Below are 27,419 nucleotides of genomic sequence, written 5' to 3'. Positions count from 1 at the left end.
TTCTTCCAGCCATTAATACAGAGCCCATCAAAAGCAAGTGATTCTGGAAAGCCATGTTACAGGTCCTGGCTCACAGAGTGTCTAGTCCTTCTCTTTCCTCTAGAGTGTCAAGACTTGAGAGAGTGTCACCCTGAATTGCGGTAGGGGACCCTCCTTCCTCTGCAAAGATCTGTTAGCCAAGGGCTGTTAAGCAGGGCTGAATTTTAATACTAGATATAAGAATTCTTAATTCTTAGGAATAGGAAGAAGAAAAATTATGAAGGACAGAGAGGCAAGGAGTCCCAGGTAGCCACCAGAACTGTCAGGAAAAAGACTTTCTACATGTTTTGGTTTAAGGAGTACCAGGCTCCTGCGCTGGCCGAAGTGGACCCCTTGCCAGTCAGACTCACTTTAGGGCCCAGAACTCAGCCACAGAGTACAGGGGTGACGTGGACAGGGAAGTGGATATCTGAGTTTGAGTTCAGGCTATTCCCTTTTCTTTTTTTTTTTTTATTTATTTTTTCTTTTTCTATAAAGTGAATGATCACTGGGTCAGACTGATCTCCAAGTTCTATTCTTGCTCTTAAATCATAGCTTTGTCATTTTCACTGAGAGGCTATGGCTTCATCTTTAAAATTAATAGATGACACTAGGATAGGTGATAATTTAGGCCACATACTTAGGGGTCAGTGCGTTTGACAACAGGCTTTTCTAGGGGATGGAGGTCACACTGGGTGACACCAGAATATCCGATTGGGGTGGGGTGGAGCTGATTGGGAGAGGGGTGAAGACACAGTCAATGAGAGACTTGAGGAAACATTTCATCAATGTTCCTTTATTTCTAGGATAATTCTGCAATGAGTACTAGAAGGATGGTTCTCTTTCCATTATCTGCAGTGCTAGCATAGTGCCTGGCACAAAGTAAGCCCTCAATAGATACTTTTATTTATTTATGTATTTATTTATTTTGAGATGGAGTCTCACTCTGTCACCCAGGCTGGAATGCAGTGGCGCTATCTCGGCCCACTGCAACCTCCGCCTCCCTGGTTCAAGCAATTCTCCTGCCTCAGCCTCTTAAGTAGCTGGGATTACAGGCATACCCACCATGCCCGGCTAATTGTTGTGTTTTCAGTAGAGATGGGGTTTCACCATGTTGGCCAGGCTGGTCTTGAACTCCTGACCTCAAGTGATCTGCCCACCTTGGCCTCCCAAAGTGCTGGGATTACAAGCATGAGCCACCGCACACAGCCTAATAGATACTTTTAAATGAATGAATGAATGAGGCAGGCTGGAGTAGACGAGAGGAAGCGTACATATCTAGGCAAAGAAAAGAGCAGAGGATGCTCCTTTGAGGTCCCCTGTGCCAAGGCACTGGGGGAGAAAGCTCAAAGCCCCGTGAGTGACTGCTGCAGTCCCCACCAGCTGGTGTGGACCCCGCCTCAGGAAGGACCCTGCCTCCCCACAGCCCCACTGTGGTAGAAATCCCAAGGCAACGTGGAGGCTCTTTAAAGTTGCCTTCAACTAAGCACCATTCTCTAGGTCCTGATTCAGAGTTCACCTAAGAAACATTCTTTTATTTATTTATTTATTTATTTATTTATTTATTTATTTATTTGAGACGGAGTCTCGCTCTGTCACCCAGGCTGGAGTGCAGTGGGGCGATCTCAGCTCACTGCAAGCTCCGCCTCCCAGGTTCATGCCATTCTCCTGCCTCAGCCTCCCAAGTAGCTGGGACTACAGGCACCCGCCACCATGCCCGGCTAATTTTTTGTATTTTTAGTAGAGATGGGGTTTCACCGTGTTAGCAAGGATGGTCTCGATCTCCTGACCTTGTGATCCGCCCGCCTCAGCCTCCCAAAGTGCTGGGATTACAGGCGTGAGCCACCGCGCCTGGCCAGAAACATTCTTTAAAACAACTGAGATATTGTGCAGCTGAATGTCTAGTTACCTTGAAACTGGCTGAGTAAGGTCAAGTGTTCTCAAAGGCAGACGGCCATTCCTTCTTGACAGAAATGATGACCATTTCCTGCCCTTTGGTGTTTTCATCATTTACCCAAGAAAACCTCCGATTATGACTGTAGAACCCACTGGAAACTCTTCTCTCTAAGGCAGACCAGACTGGCTCAAACACCACGTTTGTTTCAGTGCCACCGGGCTCTGCTGCTAAGAAAGCATCGCCCACAGCCATCTGGGGTGCACCCAGCCCCCCTGCAATGCAGATTCTCAGCTTCGGTTTGTGTCTCTCTGAACCTGCGGCGGTGCAAGTGCAGTTACTTTAATTTCATAGAAAGTGTTTAAAGGGGATATACACTATAGCATTTAGAATCCTGATTCAGGACTAATGGAGGTTATGCAGTGAGTTTTAGTTTTTTCCTACACAGTGGTGCTTACTACATACCAGGCCCTGTTCTGAGCACTTTGTAGTTACTTAAATTTCACAGAAAATGTTTAAATGGTATATACACTGTAGCATTTAGAATTCTGATCCAGGACTAATGGAGGTTAGGCAGTGAGTTTTAGTTATACAGTGGTGCTTACCACACACCAGGCCCTGTTCTAAGCACTTTGCATATATTAACTCACTTAATCTCAAGACAACCTTAGGCACTAATACTCTTAAATGCCTTGTTATTCCCCATCCCATTTTAAGAGATTATTATTATAACCCCATTTTACATGCCCAGTCTGTAGCATAGTGAAGCTAAATGGCCTGCCCCAAATTCCACAGCTGTTAAGGTGCAAAGCCGAGGAACTGATCTGAGGCGGAGAAAAGTGCACTTTGAAGCCTAAAGTCTTAAAAAGGAAACTAATGGCTCAGATAGGTGCCAGATTTATTAGTAAGTAGTAAATAATGGAAAATAAACTTGACCTATTGAGCTGGCAGAGAGAGTTGAACCCAGGCAGTCTGGTGGCAGAGATCACCCTCTTAGCTGCTACATTGCACTACCTCTTTACATATAAGGCAATGTGAAGGCTAAAACAAAGACATCCTGTGCAACTGATTGGGAACACGCAAGCATCCTGAGTTTGGGGACTGTTATATAGTCCTTTGTACCCCCTCAGTGCTGAGCAACCATTGGATACTCTACAATACATATAGATTGATGATAATTTTCTCCAAAAATTGATATATATGCATGCAAACAATGCTGGCTCCACTGGGCCTTAGCCACAGTGACACTTAATGGCACGCAAAGCAGTCATTACTAAAGACTCATAGGTATTACTAGAAGCCAATACATAATGTTTGAAGATTTTGTCATCATTTGGCCATAAGCTAATTTTTTATTCATAAACTAATTTTTTATTCATGTTTTCCTGATTACCAAAATAACATATATTCATCAGAAAAATTCAAATATACAAACGATTGCTAAAATATACAAACCATTCAAACATTAAAGTGAAAAATGCATAACATTAGAACAATGATTCAGAATAAAGTAATTGAGAATCCCAGCATTTGACAGGCTTTGAAAGGACTTAACTTTAAGAAGTCTCTCTCCCTTTTTAAGGGTTAATTTGCAGGGTTTTAAGGGTTAATTTTCAGGGGAGGGGGGATTTCGCCTGATAGCCAGGTATATATAATAACTTTTTAATTTTTATTTATTTATTTCTTTCTTTCTTTCTTAGAGACGGAGTCTCACTCTTTCGCCTAGGCTGGAGTGCAATGGCGTGATCTCGGCTCACTGCAAGCTCCGCCTCCCAGGTTCATGCCATTCTCCTGCCTCAGCCTCCAGAGTAGCTGGGACTACAGGCGCCCGCCACCATGCCCGGCTAATTTTTTGTATTTTTTAGTAGAGATGGGGTTTCACCGTGTTAGCAAGGATGGTCTCGATCTCCTGACCTAGTGATCCGCCCGTCTTGGCCTCCCAAAGTGCTGGGATTACAGGCGTGAGCCACCACGCCCGGCCTATAATAACTTTTAAGTTATCTGTAAATGTCTCTTAGAAGAGAAATCTACTGACATCTCTGTGTAAGAAGGTGAGAAAGTGCATTGTTTCTTAGGCATGAACTAAATTTATATAAAGGCACAGGTAAGGGAGTGGCTTTAATGTTAGGCCAGAGTGGGAACCAGCTGGACCTGAAAGTATACGTCTAATCCCAACTATCTGCATTTTGAGATGAAGTATGAGGGTAGGTCTCCTGTTTTCAGGATCTTTTCTTTCTTCTCTAGTCATATTTCCTCCTCAAATCATGTCCCATGGAAGGATCCAGCCAGCTCAATAAAAGCTATCTGGTCCTGCGGTAACTGGCACAGTGGAGATAGCACCGGATGTCTCATCAAAGATGGTGGGAGCTGTCTGGCTTTACCACTTAGTAACTGGGGAGCAGCTTAAACTCATAGTGTACTCCACTTGCTCGTTCATCTGTGAATGTAGTGCTACTGCCCTGTCTCTTTCACAGGGTTGTCAGGAGACTATGATGAAGTCAAGAATATGAGAAAGCTTTGTAACCTCTTCCTGCAATGCATGCAGGTTAGAGGGTGAGGTGCTAATTCCTCACAGCTCGAATGTTTGCCTTGATTGGGAAGGATTGATCTGAGGTGGAGAAAAGTGAACTTTGAAGCCTAATGTCTTAAAAAGGAAACTAATGGCTCAGACAAATGCCAGATTTATTAATACGCCATAAATAATGGAAAATGAACCTGACTTATTGAGCCGGCAGAGGGAAATTTGGGTTTCAGATCCTCCCTACTCCATCTCTCCTTGCAAGACAGAAAGGAAAGAAGGAAGGAATAAAAGAAGGAAGGAAGAAAGGAAGGAAAGAAGGAAGGATGGAGGGAAGGAATTGTACCATGAAGAATAGCATAATTTGAAAGGAGAACATAACTTGGGGACAAAGGCACTCAGTGAGAAAATATTTGTCCAATTTCCCTTGCTAGCCTGAGCTTCTCTACGGTGGGACTAGATCTTACTCATCTTTGTAGGCCCTACTCCTTGTAAAGCATGTGTCACATCTTAGAAACTATTTAAGATGAACCATATGGCATTGCCATTTTTGTAGATAAAAAACAGCCTAACATTGGCAATGCCATATGAGTCAACCTAATAAGTGTTAGCTAAAGATGCAAGAGACCTAAGGGTCATATTCATTTAGCCACCGCCTTAACCCCTGTTCCCTCATAACACCTTCCTACCTCCAGCACCAGCTCAGAGAGGTGGGACTTCTCTTTCACTGCCTGTAAGAGTCATGCCTCTCTTTGAAGGCTGCCCTTGGTGTTCCTTGAACCTGAAATTTTCTGGATGTTAAGTGTGTTCTGTACCAGTCTCTCTCTCCTATGGGCTCCATACTGCTACAGAAAGGGCATCATTAAGACCCACATTTAAATTCCCATTTCATTTGATACACATAATAGGCTCCAGTAAACAAAATGGGTGTCCTACACTAGGATGTCAGACTTTTTTCTTTCCCTTTTTCCTCTTCCCCTTCCCTCTTTCCTCTCCCTTCCCTTCCTCTCTCCTCTCATCTTCCTTCCTCTTTTTCTTTCTCCCTCCCTCCTTTCCTCTTTCCTCCCTCCCTCCCTCCCTTTCCCTCCCCTCCCCTCCCTCCCTTCTTCCTCCCTTCTTCCTCCCTTCTTCCTTCCTTCTTTCCTTCCTTCCCTCCTTCCTTCCAAGACAGGGAAACATTTTTTCCTGTTGTGTGCATGGAGCCTGAGGGAAACCGCAGGCTTTTAGGCTGGAGAGGAGACACAGCTGAACGAATTGGGCAGGTGAAACTTACATCTGGGTTCCTCCAGGACACCAGAGTCCTACATCCTCCCTACAGCCCTCATGATGCTAAGCATTGGACAGAGGCCTTGTGGATTGGGATGTATGTGAATCTAGTGGATTTCAAGTTGAGGTCATGAATTTCCATTTCTCCTTCCATATATTTGTTTCTTTTGTTTATTTTTTGTCTGAAAAATGAGGTTTGGCAGTGTTGGGCTCTATGATAAAATTGCATAGCATTCATTCTGTAAACAGCCATCTTTGCATCATATCATGTCATTGACATGAAGAGTAGTATTACAAACACTGTTTTTTTATTATAATAACTCTATACAGAAGCCTTGAAAGGTATGATTTTGTAAAATATATCTTGCTATTAGCTTCTCTTTGCTACAAAACAAACAACAGGAGAGAAAGGGGTCTGGTGGAGGCAGAGTGACAACCGCGTGGACACACTGGAAATCAGGCTCAGTCAAAGGACAGGCATTTTTGTCTCCTTTGTTCCCTGCTGCATCCTAGGGCCTAGAGCAGAGATGGGAGTGAAGTATGATGAGAGAACAGGTTAAAGCTGACAGAATGACTATGACACTTGGATCTCTTGCATCTGTATCTAGAACTGATAAGATACATATTAGGTAGATTGAGAAATAGCTGTTGAAAGGATGAAGAGTCACTGCAATTCAACTATTAAGCAGATATTCTCATAATTCCATAACTAATCAGCTCACGAGGCATATAGCCCCTCCAAGACTGTTTCTTCATTTCTGAAACGGGGATTATTGTGCCTGTTTGGCAGGATTATCGAGAGGATTAGATGAAAAGTGATGTAAATGTTAGTGTCTTTTCTTTCCATGCTCTTCTAGTTTCCTTAAAATAATCTGTGGGTATGTGAGAGTGTGTGTGTGAGTGTGTGTGTGTGTGTATGCACGTGTGTGCCTGTGTGTGTGTGAATGTGTTTGTCTGTAGAGGGTGAGGGAGGCTAGAAGAAACAAATTGTTTGGGTCTTGTTGTTCAGGGTTTCTCAACCTGCCCACGATGCCACTTTAGGCTGGATAATTCTTGGTTGTCAGGGGCTGTCCTAAGCAGTAGGTGTTTAGAAGAATCCCTGCCTTTTACCCACTAGATGCCAGTTACATCCCCAGTTGTGACAACCAAACATGTCTCTAGATATTGCCAAATGTTCCCTGGGAGACAAAATTGTTCCCTGTTAAGAATAACTGCTGTTAGCTAAAATCACCCATTGAGTAATTAAATATTTCACTGATACACAAGTTGATCAGGTACTATGAAGACATCGCCTGTGGCTATATTATGTTTAAATGTATATAAAGTCAGGGCTTATAGAGGAAAAAAAGCTGATATCAAATTATACAGTCAACCCATAATGATCCATGAAGCAAGTAATGATGTAGATAATAAAAAAAGTTATTTCAGGCACACAAGTTCCCTGCATTAGATTGCTTTTCTAATTATGGTTGGTTTTGGATAAAAATATTAATAGCAATCAATTTATTGAACACCCTCTGACAGACGACAGGGAAAGATGGCAAGTGTGCATGGAGAGAAGTCATTTGGGTTTCTTAAATTTTTATGGACACTCATAAAGTAGGTGCATTAACCACAGGTGATCAAACTGCATTGTCCATTAGCAAGCTTAAAAAGTAATAGCAACATTCATACTTACAAGTGAATTAATGACTTTAGTCCCCGGAAAGTATGTCTTGAAATTGACTTGATGTTGTTGTTTTCTATGAATCTGCAATAAGTTATAATATTTTTTGTCAAACAGTTACAGGAATTTGAGAGTACTTGTCCTGAATCATCATGTTTTAAAAAAGCTTTTTTACTTACAAATACTCTAGATGTGGAAGACCAATAAAAGCATCATCACTGATCACATCAAAGGAGTTCGATGTGAATAACCTGCCCAGAAAAAGTACACAATGAAAATGTTGAAACTGACAGATTGTCAATCTTGGCTGCTTTTATCTCTCAGAAAAATGAGTGGGAGTTGTATACAGAAAAATGTCTGCATGGCTGTCTGCTACAGTGTTAGTTATGCAGATAATCTACGCAGCATTTTTTTACTCCTAATCATCTCCTCATCAAAGGCTCATCAAGGGGTGCCTGGTGCCCCACTCCTCACAATGACTGCTGCATGCCCTGTGTGACATTTTGAGATACAATCAGAGCAGCTATGATAGCCAAAGCAGCCAAAGCAACATTTTACACATTTTCATGACAAAGGCACTAACAATCTTTTCTGCTTGTGCTAGAAACCTCTGGAGTGTTCTAACTGGCAAAAACAAGGGTACTTTGCGGTTTTGAGCCTGGGAAACCAAAAAAAATTAAGCTGCATGCCCGGTTGTGCTGTGACATCTCATAACAGACAGGCAGTTGACACTGGCTCCATGAATACCAACCAACCTCCTCCTTTGAAAACAGACTGAAAATGGGAAACATGAGGTTTGGGAAGAGTCTTAGACCCATTTTATTACTGAATAGTTGAAGCTTTTACTTGGACAAATATATTTGCAATTTCAAAATCCACAAGGATTTGGTTTAGAAATTACTGATGAAAAAGAACATCAATTAGCCATCCCACACCCTATTGAACTCCTTGGAGAACTGAATGAGAGGCTTAAAAGAGGTAGTTTTAGGCCAAACGGTACAAGAATATATTATATTATGTCATAATATAATAATAATAATAGTAATTCTGTTAGTAAAGCTTATCACTTTTACTTTTGAAGCCGGGGATTAAATATAACCACCACTAACTAGCTTAGTGAATTCACCTCTGAACCTGTGAACTAGAGGAATTAAAACTAGGAGATCTCACTTTCTGAACATTTATGATTAATTTATTTGTCATCTGGGATTGCTTCAAATAATCAGAGGAGGGGGACAACAAGGGGTTAGAGAAGAATTGGCATGAGTTGATAATTTTTGAAGCTGAAAGATGGATACATAAGAGTGAATTTTACTATTTTGTCTACATTTATATATACTTACAATTTTTCATAAAAATGTGGAGAATGGGGGATAGGAATGAACCAACCAAACAAAATGAGATGATTTCTTGCATTTCTTCCTAAACTATCAATCCTAGAGTGGTGTTGGATTGTCTTCTAATCCCTCATGCCTCTAATGTCATGGTTTTGTACCCAGGTAATTCACGAGGCTCTGAAAAGCCAGCACTAATGAACAGTGATACATGTTAGAATTCCATGTTACTAAAACAAATTCAAAGCTGTATGATTTCCATCACAGCTTTGGCAATTGTGTGTCTTCTCACTTCACGCTCTGGAAAACAAGAAGATTGCTCAGCTTGACTCCAAGGTAAGCTAACATCCAAAGGCTTCCTTAGGTTCCAGACTTTCATTGCATTCAGTATAGGCAGCATCAGCAGTGGAGAGAATGGAATAAGGCAGAAATTGGTATATACAAATATTATACCTCCCACACTCACTGATTTGAAAAATGGCCCATGGACCAGGGACTTCTCATATTCCAAGCTGCCAGAAGAAATAGTTTCCATTGCTACTTCCCTTTATGTTAAATCAGATGCAGGACAGAGTGGGAAATGAATATTAGTGGGCAGAACTTGCCCATGCATGTCACGGGAAGAAAAGGGAGGATTCCTGCTAGATTTTTTGTCTGCTTGTTCATTTCTTACCCCTAGCACCTGTGATACAGCGCCTGTCCTCTAGTGGACACTGAATAAATATTTGTTGAACAAAGAGGAATTCACTTTACATTAAATTCTGATCATTACCAGACTACTGGATTAAATGTTTCTTACAGCAGGAATTTGCCCTTATTTGTTTTTGTGTCCCCAGCCCTGAGCACAGTTCCTGGCTGAATAATGTTTGTTGAACTACATTTCAAGGACTAAAACCTCTGGTGAGAACTACAAATGCATATGCAAAACTATGGATGAATATTCAAGGAAAGGAGCCAAAACACAATAAAGTACATCCTATATGATTGTACTTATATAAAGTACAAAAACTAATCCATGCTGCTAGAATCAGGAGAGTGGTTACCCTTGGAGGTAAGGAGTAACTGGAAGGGAACACACGGGGCATCTTTTGGGGTAAAGATAATATTGAGTTTCTTGACCTGGGTGCTGGTTACAAGGGTATTCACTTTGTAAAAAGTCATTGAGATGTGCATTTATAACATGTGCACTTTTTCTTTATGTATATTATACTTCAATTTAAAAGTTTCTTATAAAAGCTAAAAAAAACACCCTCTGGCTAAGATAATAATGAATACCATAATCTCTCAATGCTAAATTCAATTGTTGTTTCTATGGAAAAAGATGTACAAAATTATACATACATTCTAAAGATAGTTGAGTGGGCTATCCATTTTATTATCCTACGTATACTTAAAAAGACTCCTACATCATATTCTATACAGAGGATGAAACTCTGACCCTTAATTTGTATGGATTCCTCTAAATATGTTTGATTTCATTATTATAATTTGTTATTGAACCAGATATGTTAAAGTATTCCACAGTCTCTGTTAAGGGAAACTGTGCCCAACCCACCCCACCTACACAAAAAACAGAACTGGGGCAGACCAGGGCGGCTGTGTTTTACACTGCACAACCTCTGTCCCTTTCCACAGAGTAGCCAGTCTCTAAATCAACCAGCATCCCATGGCCCAAGTAGCCTGGTTTAAAAAGGTGAGTTGGGCTAAGACGAGACCCTTCTTGGGGATCTGGAATTGGCAGACTGAGAAACGGAGCCAGCCGGTAGAGAAGCTAAAGGATAAAGGATGCCTTAGGGTTGAGTTGGATCCATGGTAGGTGAAAGTATGTGCAAAGAATGCTTAGGAGAGTGCAGAATTGTGGTGGAAACTTCAACAAGATAAGTTTTTTGAAGACTGGTGTGGGAGAGATACCTAGATCTGTGTTGGAACCTGAGCCAATGCTTCTGAATCCTGCTTGCTCTTGGAATCACCTGGACAGCTTTAAAAATACTGATATTTGGTTCCCACTCCCGGAGATTCTGGTTAAGTTCTAAACGTGGGGTGTCACCTGGGTTACTAAAAAGCTCCCCAGGAGACTCACATGCAGCCAGGGTTGCACATGGTAAGCTTCCCAAGTCAGTCAAAACACTGTCCCCTTTACCTGTGGTGACCAAGGGGCCTCTGCTCCTTGCAGCAAGTCTGCCTGGAGCAGTTGCTGTGGGTAGTGGAGGAGCTGTGGACTTTCTTGTCCCTATAACTACGTGTAGCCTAAAGTCTGCAATAATATGAGTTGGAAGTGACAACTATCTTCACAACAGCGGCAGCATCATGGAGGGCTTTATGAAACCAACGTACCATCCAAATGACCTCGTTACTCTGAGCCACACATCAGAGATCTGGACCCTGCAGGCCTGCCAAGCAGCCAGCCCGTGGGTTTGTGCAGAGGTCGTGCGGAATTTGCCCTCTGCCCCAGTTCCATGGGAACATTTGAGGTTTCTCCTCTTTTTTTAGGGAAGCATTTTCCTAAGAAGCCCGGCATTTTCCCCTAGAATTTTGGTGGAGGTGGACACAGGGGTGTGCCTGATCTGTCTATACCCTCCCCCAAGGGCTGTGCACTTATTAATTCAGTAAGAAAAGGGGCTGTGGGAGGAGAGGGGAGGATTTTTTCTTCTGCAACCACGGGAGTATGTTTCCTTACAAGGAGGGAGATTTAGAAAAATCATTTATATGAACTATGAATTCCAGGCAGGTACTAGCTTATTCTTTGAATAATGATCTTTGCCTTCATAATAGCCTACATGTCATAGACTCCTGCCTGGATTTTCTTATTTGGTCTTTCGAATAACTCTGTGAAAGTAGTAAAGCAGGTAAGATCTATTTGACAGAAGAGGAAACTGAGGCCCAGAAGGCTACTAAACGCTTTCCTTGAGGTCACAAGGCCCAAGACCTCTGGTTCAGTACCCTTTTCTACACACCGGGTGGCCTCTCAGCATAGGTCCCAGGTCACATAATGACGTAATAACCACGTTCTGGCGAGCAGCCATAATAACACCACTCAGCTCATATGGATTTAAGAAATGTAATTAAACAACAATGCCTTTCTTAGAGGAATTAATTAATCAGAGTAAGCAGTCTTAAAATCACATCCAGATAATTTCAATCTGTGTTTTTCAAGTAGAAAGTTAAAAATTTTGAACACACTTTGTGAGGTTTTTCCAGTTTTTTTTTTTTGTTTTTTGTTTTTTTTTTGACAAAGTCTCGCTCTGTCACACAGGCTGGAGTGCAGTGGCGCGATCTCGGCTTACTGCAACCTCCGCCACCCTGGCTCCAGCAATCCTCCCACCTCAACTTCCCAAGTAGCTGGGACCACAGGAGCGCAACACCAAGCCTGGCTAATTTTTGTATTTTTTTTTTTTTTATAGAGATGGGGTTTCACCATGTTGCCCAGGCTGGTCTTGAACTCCTGGACTCAAGTGGTCCAACTGCCTCGGCCTCCCAAAGTGCTGAGATTACAGGCATGGGCCACTGTACCCAGGCTTGAATACACTTTGGTGAATTCTGTTTATAAAAAATATATGCTCATTGTAGAAATTCTGGAAAACACAGAAAAGCTTAAAGAAGAAAATGAAGTGCACCATAATCATACTACCCAAAGACTGATATGCATAAGCATAATACATAGATGATATATACACATATGTATTTATAAAATTGATGTAATATTATATCATTGTGTATCCTTCTTTTCATTTGCTTATTATATCATGAACAATTTCTCATGACAATCAATTTTTCAAAAATATAGTTTCCATAGATGAGTAAGTTTTGTATTATGGATATATCATGATATAACTTTTTTTATTATTGATTCCAATGTTTACTGTTATAAACATGATTATAACCATCCTCATATATAAATGTTTTTCCTATCTCTACTTATTTCCTTGTGATAGACTTAGGATAGATTTCTCAAAGTACCATTATTAGATTACAGAAGGTTTTTAAATCTAGTTCTTTACTGCTGATTTGTACCAAATTACATGTCCAACTCTGAGTAAGGAAATGCCTATCTGACCATATCCTCACCAACATTTAAAATTATCATTTTTATTTCTCTATGAAATCATGTCCTTTGACCCCTTTTGTTGCTTTCTAAGCACTTTTTATTTATTAAGGATATTACTTCGTCTTTTCCTATTTCTTTCGATGCTAAAAGTTTTTTCCTACTGATTACCAATTTGCCTTTTCATTAATGATTTTTAACATACAGAAGTTTAAATTTGTATTTAACAAAATACATCAACTCCTATTATGTATTATTTCTTTGCTTTTAATCTTTTTTTTTTTTTTTGAGACAGAGTTTCACTCTTGTTGTCCAGGCTGGAGTGCCATGGCACGATCTCGGCTCACCACAACCTCCGCCTCCCGGGTTCAAGTGATTCTCCTGCCTCAGCCTCCTGAGTAGCTGGGATTACAGGCATGTGCCACTGTGCCGGCTAATTTTTGTATTTTTAGTAGAGACGGGGTTTCACCATGTTGGTCAGGCTGGTCTCGAACTCCCAACCTCACGTGATCCACCCTCGGCCTCCCAAGTGCTGGGATTACTGGCATGAGCCAGCGCGCCTGGCCTGCCTTTAATCCTTTTTTTAAAAAATTATAAATTTAGGGGGTGCAAGTGCAGTTTTGTTACATGGATATATTGTGTAGTGGTGAAGTCTGGGCTTTTGGTGTAACCATCACCTGAATAGTGTGCAATGCACCCGTTAAGTATTGCATCATCCCTCCCTTCCTCCTACACCCCCACCCTTCTCAGTCTCCAATGTCTATCATTCCACACTTTATGTCCATGAGTACATATTATTTAGCCCCCACTTATAAGTGAAAACATGCGGTATTTGACTTTCTGAGTTATTTTACTTAAGATAATGGCCTCCAACCCATCCATGTTGCTGCAAAAGACATGATTTCATTCTTTAAATATCCTTTCCTGTCTTGAGATCAAGGAAATATTGCCTACATCTTCCCTGTAACATTTTCTTTTTAATATTTAACTCTTCAATACATTTGGGACTTACTTTTATGTATGATGTGAGATAAGACACAGCCTTGATATTTTCTATTTACCCAAATTTACCCAAAGCTTTCTGTTGAATAATTAACAGAATTAACAGAATCTCCCCTATTTGAGTATGTGATATCCTTCAAATGTCTGGCACATTTTTTTTGTTTTTTGGCATTTTCCAAGGATCAAATCTTCAATTTATTTTTTATTCCCACTGTTTTCTAATTTATTATTTTATCTTTTCTTTATTGCTTTTCTCCTGATTTCCTTAGGATACTTATTAAGTTTAGTGCCCAATAATATGCTTTTATTCTTTCTGATTAAAAAATGAAAGTATTTAGAATTGGAACTTTACTTTGTGTAATGCATCCAGTAACTTTTGCTCCATACTCATCTTTTAAAATTGCATATTTGATTTCAATGGGAATTTAGAATAATATTCTTAAAATTCCCTGTAATTGCTTTTTTTAAAAAAGCTTTCATAATTTCATTATTAATATTGCTCTGGGATCAGAGGATGTGACCTGTAAAATGCTAACATTAAGCTCTAATTCCTCCAGATTCTGCTGTCTATAGGGACGGGTCATGACTAAGTGACACTTTCACACCAAGGTCATAAAGCTATTAGGGGATTCCTGGTTGAACGGAGAGGTAGGACACACAGAATTTACTTCAAAATGAACGGAAAAGTAGGCAACAGGGTTAACATGGAGCTTAGAGTTCAGAGGGAACCAGGGCCAGCAACAGAGAAGTAAATGAAGAAGCAGACGATCTAAGAATGAGGATATAGCTACAGGGGGTCAAGGGTAAGGCTGCCCAAATTCCAGGTGAGAGGCCAGAGATGGGAATGTGTAAGAGCGAAAGGATTGGGCAGGCTCATGTGTTGGTGCTAAGTCTGGTGGGCCACTGAGGTGGTTTCCTGCCCTGGGGCCTCGTCTCTTCAGAGGCCAGGGAAGCAGCACACTGAAGAGGGAATCAGGAAGCCTGGGTCCTAATATAAATTTGACCATACATTCTGTGTCCTAGAGCATATCACTTTTCTCTATATTGTAAAGCGAAGAGACTAGACTGGATCATTTGTGAGGTCTTTTGTAGCTCTAAAGATGTACGAGTCTATGCTTATAGCACTGTAGCCTTCATTCATGGAAGAATAGGCATGTGGAATCTGGGGAGCGGAGAGGCTGGTCTGCAGATAGCTGAATGGTGGGGGGAAGGGTGACTCCTGCTAAGAAAACTTCCCATTGTCTCAAACTAGACTGCTCATTTGGTCCCGTGCCAGGCACCCTGGCTCTAATGACATGTACTTCTTCAGACTCTCTCCAGTCACCTGTAATATCTTGATTGCCATTAGAATTGTATCTGGCCCATGAGTGGCCTACATCCCATCTTCCAGCCTAGAGCAGATTTTCCTGGCTATGGAGGGGAGATGATCTAGGGGGCTCTTCCAGATGATTCCCAACTCTACAAAAACCACTCTGATTAAGAAGGGAAAAGTGAGTAGCCAGCGCCTGGTTGTCACTTGGAGAATGAATTGATTGGATTCAGAATAGAGAATCAGGTTTCTAAGCTTGTAACTGCCAGTTATTATTGTATGTTTACACATCAAGTAGGTAAATCTGTTTCATCATCTGTTAAAATAGGATTGAGGATGCAAAAAGACTTCCTGGATGGTTTTAAGAATTATGTGAGATAATGTGTATGAGCATGTCTCCAATGCTTCTGCCAAGGAATAGCTAAGCAAAGAACACAGACATCAAATGTCAGAGCTGGAAGAGCTCTTAGATCTAGGAAAAGAACACGTGTTTTACTGCTAAGGAAACTCAGGTCCCATGAGGATGTCGCCTGCCCCAAGAAGACTTTGATGGACATCTTCTAGGATATTAGGTAGGACACGGACAGTGTGTACAAACATGAGTGTGCACACTCCCAAGTGAACATGGGTTTATTTGCATACGTATATGTATATGTAAATGAAAGAGCACAGTATGCACAGGTTATAGCTGTTGGAAGATATGGAGGGACAGCTGGAGGGGCTTGTCAGATTGCTTAGAGCTGGCTTTGCTTAAATGATTCACATCCTTTGGTTTTTACTAATATTCTCCTTTATCCAAAAGAATAGGGCTGGTTAAATTATAATTAATAATAGGCTGATGATTCACTTTAGTTAAATGCACACATTATAAGTGCATGTGCCATGTGAATAATTCACATTTGAATATTTAAAAATATGCTCCTAACACAGAAAAGCATTACAATTGGAATAATCACACACAAGTACATTATTTGACAGTTCTTTTTGACTCTCAACCTTGAAAATTCAGCTGATCCTTAATTAGATTACCAACTCTTCAACCTGGATTGATTGGAATAACCTTAATTTGGTTCCACACTAATCTGAGGGTTGGGGGTACTCCAGAGAGATACGTAGTCCAACTCCTCTTTTTACATATGAGGAGACTGAGGCTGGCAGAGGTTAAGTGACTTAACCAGGGTCACATGTTTTGTCAGTGCTGGGGCTAGGATTAGGATGTGGCTTTTAGATTTGCAGGGATTTCCTTGACATGCACACTAGCAAACATTTGAGCATGGATCCTCTCCTTTTGGCATGGTAACCCCCTTTTGGTAATCCCCAATCCTCCTGGGATTATCTCTCATCCCAGAGCAGTGAAAACTCTTCCTTTCTAGGAATTCGCACCCTCCCCATGTGTTTATAAAATCACCCTGGATCTCCCCGGTCCTGGAACATCAAGGAGAAGGGCCTACTCCATGCCAGGCCTCATCTTCAACAGCTTGACATCTGATTTTAATCCTCAAATGAACACTAAGATTTAGGTTTTATATTCTCCTCGTAAGAGATAAAGAAAACCAAGGTGAGGGAGGTGAAGTGATTTGAAGCTTGTAAGTGGCAGAGCTGGGATTCCAGGCTCAGGCTTGCTCTCTCCCTCCCCGACTTCCCCAGGACTGGTGAGTGGCCATGAGGAAGCCAGCTCCCTCTTTTTAGTATCAGCTTTCCCCAGTATCTGCTGCAAACCTACAACAGTCTTGCCGAGAATTTCCCAGAGTGTATTCCCTGGAACGCACAATCTTCAAAGGGTTGAGAGGTTTATGTACACAAAAACTGGCAGATACATTTAGGAAAAGTGGGTTAAAGAAGTTAATCAGGGTTCTTAACTATGCTTTTTCTATCCTGAAGTAAATTGAGACTCTTCAAAATGGAATTAAATATACAGTTTCCTGATCTCATTGATAATGGGACTCTTTTATCGTTGAGCTTCCTACAAAATGAATATTCCATGGAACATACCCAGGGAAATGCTTGTTTAGCCATTTAGAAAATAGCTGTGATGAATGCTCCAAATAAAAACAGTGAGAGTGTATATTTACACTCAGAAGCCTTTTCCTGTTGAATGAGCTGCAAGCAGTCATCTCCTTCCTCCCAAAGATGGAGATCTACCGGGAGGTCCCTAAAGAAGGGGTGTGTGCTAAATTGCTTGACCAGGTAGAGAGCCTACTGGGGAGACTGACTCCTAGAGGACACATCAATGAATCCACACTAACAAAATGGTTTCGAGTTGCTCCTTATATGGAGACAGACCGTTTAATGTATCCATTAGGATGAGATTCTTTCCACCTGCGTATCCTTTGCTATCCAGCCTCTCTAGAATGAGGTGGGGTATAAATAATTAAGCTAAAAATAAAATGAATTATCACATGCATATATTTCCAAAGTACTGTATGTTCCATAGAACCAATATTCTATGGGATGTTAAGAAAATTGAAACAATTTTGAATAATTTCAGAGATGTTTCTATGCCAAGGTAACTTCATTGTAAATAACCAAGCAGGGATAGAACGTGCAGTTTCCCAAATTTATTTGAGCACAGAACTCTTTTCTTTCAGGTCAACTGCTCCACAGGACATAAGTTTAGATAACAGTAGTCTAAGGTGTAACTTTAAAGTAAATAAGGCCTTTTTCTTTTGCTTTTTTCTTTTCTGTTTAAGCAAGGAGATCAGAGCTTACACATATAAATGAGAGTTGCAACCTAGGGAAACTAGCTGCTCTTGCCAGCAATGCGGCCACTCTTTCAAAGGGCTTTTGAAACTCCTTTCAGTCATTGTCTCCAGGAATTAGGGCACATTCTCCTGAGAACTCTTGTTAATGGCAAAGGTTGACCCTTTGAGAGGGGATTTGATTTTGGGAACAAAACTATGCAAAGTGAAGCATGATGATTCACGTTCAGGAGGAAGTAGACAGAAGTGATTAAAAGTGAGGACATGGGTTTAAACTCCAGCTCTGCTACTTAATAGGGGCGTGACATTGAGGAGGTTATCTGTTAGGACTCAGTGCTTCATTTGCAAAATGGAGATAATTATATCTACCTCAAAAGGTTACCATGATGATGACATTAAAAATGAGATCTATAGGCCGGGCGCGGTGGCTCACGCCTGTAATCCCAGCACTTTGGGAGGCCGAGGCGAGAGGATCACGAGGTCAGGAGATCGAGACCATCCTGGCTAACACGGTGAAACCCCATCTCTACTAAAAAAAATACAAAAAAATTAGCCAGGCGTGGTGGCGGGCGCCTGTAGTCCCAGCTACTCGGGAGGCTGAGGCAGGAGAATGGTGTGAACCAGGGAGGCGGAGCTTGCAGTGAGCCGAGATCACGCCACTGCACTCCAGCCTGGGGGACAGAGCGAGACTCTGTCTCAAAAAAAATAATGAGATCTATAAAATGCTTAGCACCAAGCAATACAAAAATAACTGATGCCTCTAATAAAACCTTGCCTGGTTTTATTGCATGGCTTGTAAACTGGCAATGAAGACAATTCTCAAAGAAGGGTCCAGAAATCTTTAGCCATGGAAACACAGTTGGGCAAAATCTATGGCCTTCCGTGAAGTCAAGAGTTATTTATATGTATACATTCTAGTTTGTATTTTTTAAGATTTATTGCCTTTTGATTACATTTTACACATGCAAGCACCTGCCATCTTGCTATATAAAAATGGGCCTAACAATTTTTTTTCCAATCCTTGCTCCATGAGAGGGATACTGAAACATCATTTTATCATCAACCACCACAGGGAGAGCCTGGTAAGGTCCCTTTGGACCTGTTTGGGAGATTGGGAACTACAATTATTGTATTAATAACCTTATAACAGCCAGTTTCATATTATGAGGTTGTTCCAATGAACAACCTAATGTATTGGTTTGTTAGAACTGATTCAATAATCTTTGTCCATTTCTTTTTTTTTTTTTTTTTTTGAGACAGAGTCTTGCTCTGTCGCCCAGGCTGCAGTGCAGTGGCGCGATCTCGGCTCACTGCAAGCTCCGCCTCCCGGGTTCACGCCATTCTCCTGCTTCAGCCTGCCGAGTAGCTGGGACTACAGGCGCCTGCCACCGCGCACGGCTAATTTTCTGTATTTTTAGTAGAGACGGGGTTTCACCGTATTAGCCAGGATGTTCTCGATCTCCTGACCTCGTGATCCACCCTCCTCGGCCTCCCAAAGTGCTGGGATTACAGGCGTGAGCCACCGCGCCGGGCCATCTTTGTCCATTTCTTTAACCATGCCATTTCTATATTATATTAAAGTAACTGTTTGTAGAATACAACAGAATTTTAAGATAGGAAGAGACCTTAGATGTAATTGAATGCAAGGGTCTCAAAATGCCAACTTATGTTTGTTTGGTCTTTATCCTGTTTAAAAATCTACTTCCAGATTTCCACCCTCCCCTAAAAATTAGGAAGATAGGGCTCCATGTTCATGTACCACATTCCCATCAGTAATAGTCAGTTGGAGCAGAGGATGTCATTTTTAGATAAGACATGTCTTCTCTGGTTTACCTCAGTCACCACTACTCCCTATTGTCTTATACTCAACTGCTTCCTTGGTTGATCTTACCGCCCCAAACCCCACTAGCACTTGAGTTTCAGAACCACAATTTAATCTACCTCTAATATTTTATGCAATAAAAGCTGAGGACCAGTGATATTTTGTGACCTACCGAAGGTCACGCAGCCCAATAGTGGCCAAACTGAATTTCAAACCCATGTTTCCTGATTTCTAGTTCAGGCCCCTTTCTATGCTACCATAGAACCACTCATCTGAAGACTGCCAATGTTAATTATTTAAACAAAATCTGGCACGTTTTACAAAATGTGGTGCCAGTCATTTTATTCATGAGGAAGAAAGGAGAGGGTTATGACTTTTTTTTGAAAGGTAAATAGTTCATGTTTCCTGTGAGAAGTATTTAAAGAAAAGATTTCTCAGCAAGTTCTGCTGGAGAACTGTGTGTAGAACCACAAAATGTTTAAACCTGAGATTATCGGCAAACCCAGATTATACAATCAGACACTAATCTGATGTTATGGTAGTTCCAATTAAAGTGATTTTCAGATACTGTAATAAAGCTAATGTGTATTGAGTTACAGGAACCTTGTGAAGCATTTTTCATGCATTGTTTTATTTAATCCTTACTGTAATTCTGTGCAATAGGTACTATGGTTCTTCCTCATTTTGTAGATATAGATGTCAAGACTTGGTTAAGCTTGCCCCAAATCATACAACTAGGAAGCAGCAGAGTGGGGATTTGAACCCATGCTTATCTGCCCACAAGCCTGTGTTGTCTGCCTTATTGCCAGCTCACCAGGGTCAGCTGTTTTGATATTACAGCTGATGCTGTAAAGCCCTTGCAGACATTCTGTAGCCCGTATTAGCCACAGGATCAACAACCAGCAAGCATCACCATCATCACTGATCAACTGAATATCATTTGGAACAAAATGAGAACACTTATCAAGACTACCTTATAATACATTTAAGTAGGCCAGGCACATACCCGTAATCCCAGCACTTTGGAAAGGTGAGGTGGGAGCATTGTTTGAGGCCAGGAGTTCGAGACCAGTGTGGGCAACATAGCAAGACCTCATCTCTACTTACATAAAAATAATTTTTTAAATGAAACTAATGCATTCAAATACAGGCAAAGTATAATTTACCATATCAAGAATCACTACCAGCTTGGAGCTGCCACATCAGGGTGAAAAGTGACAGCGTGTCACTCATCTTTGTGTCCCTCACAAAGCCCAACATTGTACCTGCTACCCAGTAGAGCCTCAAAACATGTCTGCTAAAATGGGAGGCTTTTGTTTTCATTTTGTTGCTGCTTGCAACTATACAATAAATAAATACTTATTTTGGCTAAGCAGTACTTAAATCAAAAAGGAAATTATCTTTGTGTTATTGATTTTTCTTTTTGTATTAATAATGCTTAACTAACATTTCCCTCTGGATGACCAGTCAGGCTGGATAAAGGAGCATCTTACCCTACCCAGGACAGACTAGTCGGCCTCTGCAGTCTGACTAAAAACCAAGGAGGCCAAATGTGAAGTCAGCGTGGGACAAAAGAGATTCGAGCGGTGGGTCTAAGGAAAGGCTTAGATGCTTCGCCTTTGAAATCTGGTATGCTGGAAATCTCTGCTGAGGAAGTTTGAAATCACAACTTCATGAGCAAATATCTCCTCGAGTTTTTTTAGTTAGGCTCACTTCTCAGACCTCCACACCATTAGTCCACGTGAACTCAGATAGGGCGCACCAAACATCAGAAAGAGTGTGAACATGACCAGCACTATCTGCTGAGAGTAACACAGGATTCTTCAGCACAAAATCGATGGAAACATAAACTGGATTCAACAAATACATGGAAAGCCATGTCTGGGCTTTTCTCTGGGACCACAGCTTATTGGTGATCCTCCATGAAAGACACAAGGCAGATACAAACACCATAACTCTAACAAATGGCACACAGTGCCAGACATCAGTAAAGCCTAGAGAATTTGAGAATCAACAGAGGTCACAGAATGAGATCCTGCAGAACTTGTTTGGGCACGTGTGTGTGTGTGTGTGTGTGTGTGTGTGTAGAGTCAATGGTGTGAGTGATAACCTTGGACAAATAGAAAGGGCCAAACGCTATGGATGCCAGCTCAGGTGTCTGGACTTTCTCTGTTTCTAGGCAGTCATGAAAGCACGGAGAGCTGTGTCTCAAGAAAGGCAGCGCTAATGGAGATGGGTCAGATGGGAACTGAAAGCAGACAGTGAGGCGTGGAGGCTCCTGCCACAGCCCGTGAAACAGTGAATGAAATGCAGCCTCAATGAAAGAAAGCAGTGGTGCTGTGGTGAAGAGGAGGAGGCAGAGTCTCATGCTGTCGGACAGGATACTTGTCCAGGTGGAAGTGGAGAGTGAAAGAGAGGGGTCAGGTAACTCTGAAGTTTCTCGCCTGAATAACTGAAAGGATGAAATACGCTTTCAGAGAAAACATTTGTGGTGAGTGCTAGTTTGTGCAGTTACGAGAATTAATTCGCTTCAAGTAACAAACCTGTACATGGACCCTCGAATCTAAAATAAAATTTAAAATTATTTTTAAGAAAGTAAAAACAAAAAGAAGTAATTAATTAAAAAGTTAAAGATTAGATCTATGGATCATTGGGCAAATTGTAGACAAAACAGCCTAGATGACCGAAATTTTTGCTTTTTGGTCCATCATGGGGGCATCAGCTGGATACAAACCAAAATGTGCTCATCTATAACCAGCTAATAATCCCTCCAAAAACACCCTTGGCTGATAGGTTTGGCTTGAGTGGTCATTGAAGACTGCTAAATTGTAGGCTTGTAATATAAGGAGGAATAGAAAAAGGTAGCAATTGCTTTAAAGGTGAAGGAGGCCATGGATATTTTTTCCTGGACAGATCATATTCTGAAGGACTAAATGATAAAGCCTTAGTAAGGATGGACTTATTCCTTCTTTTGTTCATGCCTTTTGCTTTTCCATTTGTTTTTAGTTTTTAATTTCTTATGGATCGGGTATTTATGTGTTGATTGTGGATTAATTTTTTAAAATAACGCTATTCCCCTCCTTTGACCCTGAAAGATCAATTCTGTGTTTCGAACAAGACCACATCCAATTGGAATAGTAAGTAATTTTTCCGGTCACATTGGATTCTTATGTGCAGTGTTTTTGTTTTGTGTTGTTTTATTTGAGCATGATACTAAAACTACCCTGGAAATCACTCCCTGAAAATAGAACACTCTCGGGAATTACAGGGGTTTAGTTAATTAAAATATGTTATAAGTGGGTGGCAAAGTGGCCACATTTTGTCCTCTTAAATCTGAATTTCATGTCCATCATGAGCCCATATCATTGGGGACTTCAGTCTGTAGTTGAGAAGCAACAGGGCTGTAATATGTGAAAACACATTTCTCTAAACTGCATTCACTAAAAGTACCACTTTCTATCACTAAAAGCAAGCTAGAATGCATAATCGTCGTCATTGGTTATGTTTCAAAACTGGCCCTATGTAAAACATGAATGAAATTGCATTTGCTTGGGAAAGGTTTTTGTTGTTATGTTGAAAACCATAAATGAGATTTTTTAAAAATGTATTTTACAACTAATCTGATGAATTTTTATTGAATAATTTTATTCTTTCTCTCTCCTCTCTACAGAATGTGAGTTTTTGTTTTTCTTGTTCTCCAACACAAACTGCCAGCCACGGCCTACCAGGATCTTTTCCCAAACACTGCATGTAACTTAAGATACCATGTCTGTTTTCCTCAGTACCCCAGACTGACATTTCAACAAGTACTTCTCATCATAGCTTTTTTAGAAGCTCTGAAAAAGCATCTGGGGGCAGGGCATACTGACATTATCAGATTTTTAGGGTGGATGATGGAAATAGGACATTTGCTTTAACCCTTCCCAACAACAAAGCAAGAAACCAACAAACTGTCTTCCTACATCAATCAAGCCGAATTCATTCTGAAATTTATCTCTTCACAGTGTATGATAGGTGAGTGTGGCAATTCACAATCACAAATGCTGTTGGAATTCACTGCAAACCTCAATGGCTTGTGCGATCTAGGCCTAATTGGGTGGTCCAATGCCATTGGTCTTCATGTTCCAAAGGGGGATCGGCAGCCCATATGGGGTTTTCAGGGCACTGGACAGCCCTGTGTCACAGAAGAGACTTTTCTCTCTGGGATCCATGCATTCCCACAATTGTTATGATCGTTTCATAGTTCATATTCAGAGCCTTCTCATATATTTCCTACACACTGCACATAAGTTCATTAGACCTTTCCCTGAGGATAGGAGGAAGCAGAGAATATTGGGCAAGAAGGATGGAGAGCAGAGTCTTCAGGCACAGGGTCCTGGAGATTAGGGACAAACTTTGGCCCCTGACAATTTTGCATAAGTTCAGCACTGGCACAAGTCTACCATGTTGAGGTTAGCCAATCTGAGTTAACCGAGAACACACAGGGCGAGAATTACTTGCCTTTTGTTATTTCTGAAACCTGAACTGCATTTAGAAATAAAGGCTGGAATGTTCCATAGGAACTCGGAGCATGGGACACGGGCATGGCACACACTCAGTTGGGCTATTTAAAAACCAGTCCCTTGGCTTCCCTCTGTGATTCTAAATACGTGAAATCGCATTACCCTGCAGCAGCCGGTAACTATTTCTATAACATTGTCCAGCATCTGTGCTTGCCGTGACTGGGTCCACCCAACAAAAACAAAGTGGAGATGTGGTAATTGATTAGGATAATCACTCCAGGCTTTCTGTGCCACAGCTAATGTCCATCTAGTGTCTACTGACACTACTCCTGGAATTTTAAGGACTGATCTATGTAACTATCCTAGGGGAAGGGAGGTGCCTTAGCATATCAAAAGGATGCTTTTTAAATGAGCCATTTATTCATTTAACAAGTGAGCACCAGAAACACAATTTATCACTTTCTCAGAGACAGCAAATTCTTATCCTATGGAAGGATCCCAGCATTAGAGACTCTGCCCCTTTCTGTGGGAAAGAATCTATCTTTTTTGGATTTGTTTGATGTGCTAACTAACACTTCCCCCAGTCACACCACTAGCCATCAATCAAATAGATAAACCCCTTAGGAATATCTAGTCAATTGCTAATCATTTGAAGACATCAGCCTTAGAAGGACATTAGCCAACATCATTACATTATGTCAAAACAACTGATCAAGTTTGTGAACTAAATGAAACAGTCAAACCAGTTTAGGAATTTCATATAGACAAAACAATAGATGAGTGACTTTTAGCTTTTTAGCTTGATGTAAAATTTTTAAACCCTGCCATTTATAAATGTGTAAGCATTCAACATACCCTATGCCAAGTGTTTTATCTACTTAATCCTTGGAAGTATGTTTTCTCACTTCCATTTTAAAGATAAGAAGACTGAGGCTTAGTGAGATTTAGTAATCTGCACAAGACTACATGTTTAGGTTCTATGAGTGGCAGGGTGAGGTTTAAACACTTGTCTCTCCAACGTCCACTCCATGCTGTTTGCCTCTGTGTATGTAACTTCAAACAGCCAAAATGGCCAAGTAAGGCAAGAAAATAAAAAAATAAAAAACAAACAAGTGAAAGGCTTGGGTCCTGAATCATGCAGTTAAGATAGCCAAGACTCAGCTGATCCACAATTGTCTAATTCTGCCCATATCCGTCCAGCTACAAACCAAGTCTGCGACCTGATACCTGAGTCCTGGGAGACCTCTTGACCCCCATGTGATACCGCTGTAAGAACTGGGACTCCAATTGCCAAACATTACACAACAGAACAAATTTTATGTGTTCCATTATGCCTGTGAACAGATCTGATTTCTTAGTCAAATATTATTTTTTTGAATATTTTCAGGCATAGACTGAATATGTGGTTCCCTTGTGGCCAACTCAAAACATATAGCAGAGAGTAATCCTTTGCACTATCCTATATTAATATTTTCTTTCCCTCCTTGTAAGGGAACTAGTTATAAATTAGATGAGATTAAAAAACAATCTCTTGAGAATTGATATTTTAAGGAATTACCTAGAAAGAGCTGAGGTGTTTTTTTTCCCCACATGGTAAATCATACAGAGTAGCAGCCTGCCCCAGATCCCCAGAGACAACATCTTGAGCGCATATGTTATGCTGGGTTCTGTATTGACTAATTCAAAAACTCCAGGGCAAAAGAACCAAAGTTCCCAAGTTAAAAATGAAAGTAAAATAGTGGAATGGAATTGGGATCATTGTTGCAAGATTCCAACAACTTCATAAATAGCCATTAAAGTAGACAGCATGACAGGTTAACAGATTTACCATTGTAAGAATCAACCTGCACTGTTGGTGTGAAGTCGCAAACAAACCCATCTACCTCTCACTTTACTGATATTCTGTTTTCTCAGAAATAGAATCACATTTGACAAAATTAATATTGAGATCATTTTACTAGAAGGCTTATCCAAATATATGCCATATTAAAAATAGTCATGATATAAATATTTCTCACAAGAGCTGCAGCGATGGTGTGAATAAAAAACTCCCTTCTGAGATTTCAGTAAAACCAGATCTCACAAAGGATCTGAAAGAAAACAAAAAACAGAAAACAAACAAACAGACACACACAAAGAGACACACACACACAGAACAAACCTTATGTTAATCCGGTTTAGCATAACAGTGACTATTTTGACACTATTTTATGAAGTACAATACTATTCCTTCCCAGATGAAGTAAGAGAAATGAATCGGCTACAGGTTTCTCATGATAATCTTCAGGGCTGGGGGTATCTAAGCATGTTCAGTAGCAGCTAAAAAAATCAAAAATTCTAAATGCAGCAAATGTTAGCACTGTCAAATGGCCAAGCGTGCAAGAGGAATCTCTCTCTCCATGCCCTTCTACAAATACATGCAAAGCCCCAAATCCACCGGCTGGAATTTTTAAATCGTAAATTAGATATCAAAATGCTTACGGGCCTTACAATGAGATAACATCAGGAGGAACGGTGCGTGGAATGGATCTGGCATTCTCACATAAAGCATTATCTTTGGTACAAGTACACACGGCAGGGCATTTTGGCTTCGCTGGTTTCTTCCCCTCAGTCAGCAAAAGCGCAGATAAGAGACATAGGAAATAAGCAATTCTTTTCAGGGGAATGCAGGCATTTCCCATCCTTTTGCTTCTTTCTGATTCCATGCAGTCGAGAAAATATCCCCAACCATGAACAGGGCTTCTGGAATTCAGATGGTGATTGTCTTGCTCTAAGAACAGGTCACATAGGAGTCCACCCTTTTCCTCTGCCTCTGTATCTCTGCTTTTTCAAAACAGAGACCTGCAGCTGATTCGTGAGCTTCTCCTCGCTCCAGCAATGCACTGCTCGGGGGAAGAGACCTGTGAGGTACTGTGAGATGGGAGGGATCCAACTGCTGGAGGAGAGAGCCGACTTGCATCACCACGAAAACACTGAGCACAGACCAGCCTTCGAAGGCAAAGTGAAGTGATGTCACAGAAAATAAACAGCTTTCTGCTTTCACCGGGAGGCCCTTTAATTGTTACCAAAAATAGGACGGCATTATGTCTTATTAGTGAGTGGGTGGGCGGGTGGGTGGCAGCAGTCATCTTGCATAGGATGTCGGCAATCTCAGAAACCTCTGGGAGTCTGCTTTTCATGCAGCAAACAACCTAGTAAGAAAAACTAGCTTTGGAGCCAGCCCTGGCTGGAAAAAATGAAGTTAAATGAAACTCTCTCTGCAATATTGGGCTAAAACCTTTTGCTGTTTCTTGCTGAGCCTACCTGGCTAATGCCATCAGTGAAAGACAAATCAGAACAGATGAAGA

The 27,419-nt window shown here is 41.0% G+C and overlaps 1 protein-coding gene across 3 annotated transcripts in view; it reads right to left on the bottom strand.

Moving 5' to 3' along the window:
- Positions 1–27,072, bottom strand: part of LGI1 (leucine rich glioma inactivated 1) — a 40,267-nt gene extending 13,195 nt beyond the window's left edge. For 2 of the 3 annotated variants that reach the window (XM_054436544.2, XM_054436545.2), the window contains exons 1-4: positions 26,563–27,071; positions 26,091–26,162; positions 7,542–7,613; positions 7,375–7,446 (exon numbers count right to left, since the gene is read on the bottom strand). In XM_054436544.2, the coding sequence (XP_054292519.1) occupies positions 7,375–7,446; positions 7,542–7,613; positions 26,091–26,162; positions 26,563–26,777 (431 nt within the window). In that variant the 5' untranslated portion in view covers positions 26,778–27,071. Of the gene's footprint in view, positions 1–7,374; positions 7,447–7,541; positions 7,614–26,090; positions 26,163–26,562 lie in introns of all 3 variants that reach the window. The other variant, XM_063669998.1, reaches the window with a different exon arrangement.
- Positions 27,073–27,419: the final 347 nt, after the last annotated feature.

This window comes from Pongo pygmaeus, chromosome 8, assembly GCF_028885625.2.
Source record: "Pongo pygmaeus isolate AG05252 chromosome 8, NHGRI_mPonPyg2-v2.0_pri, whole genome shotgun sequence".
Lineage (NCBI taxonomy): Eukaryota > Metazoa > Chordata > Mammalia > Primates > Hominidae > Pongo > Pongo pygmaeus.
This window is presented reverse-complemented; position numbering and strand designations above follow the sequence as displayed.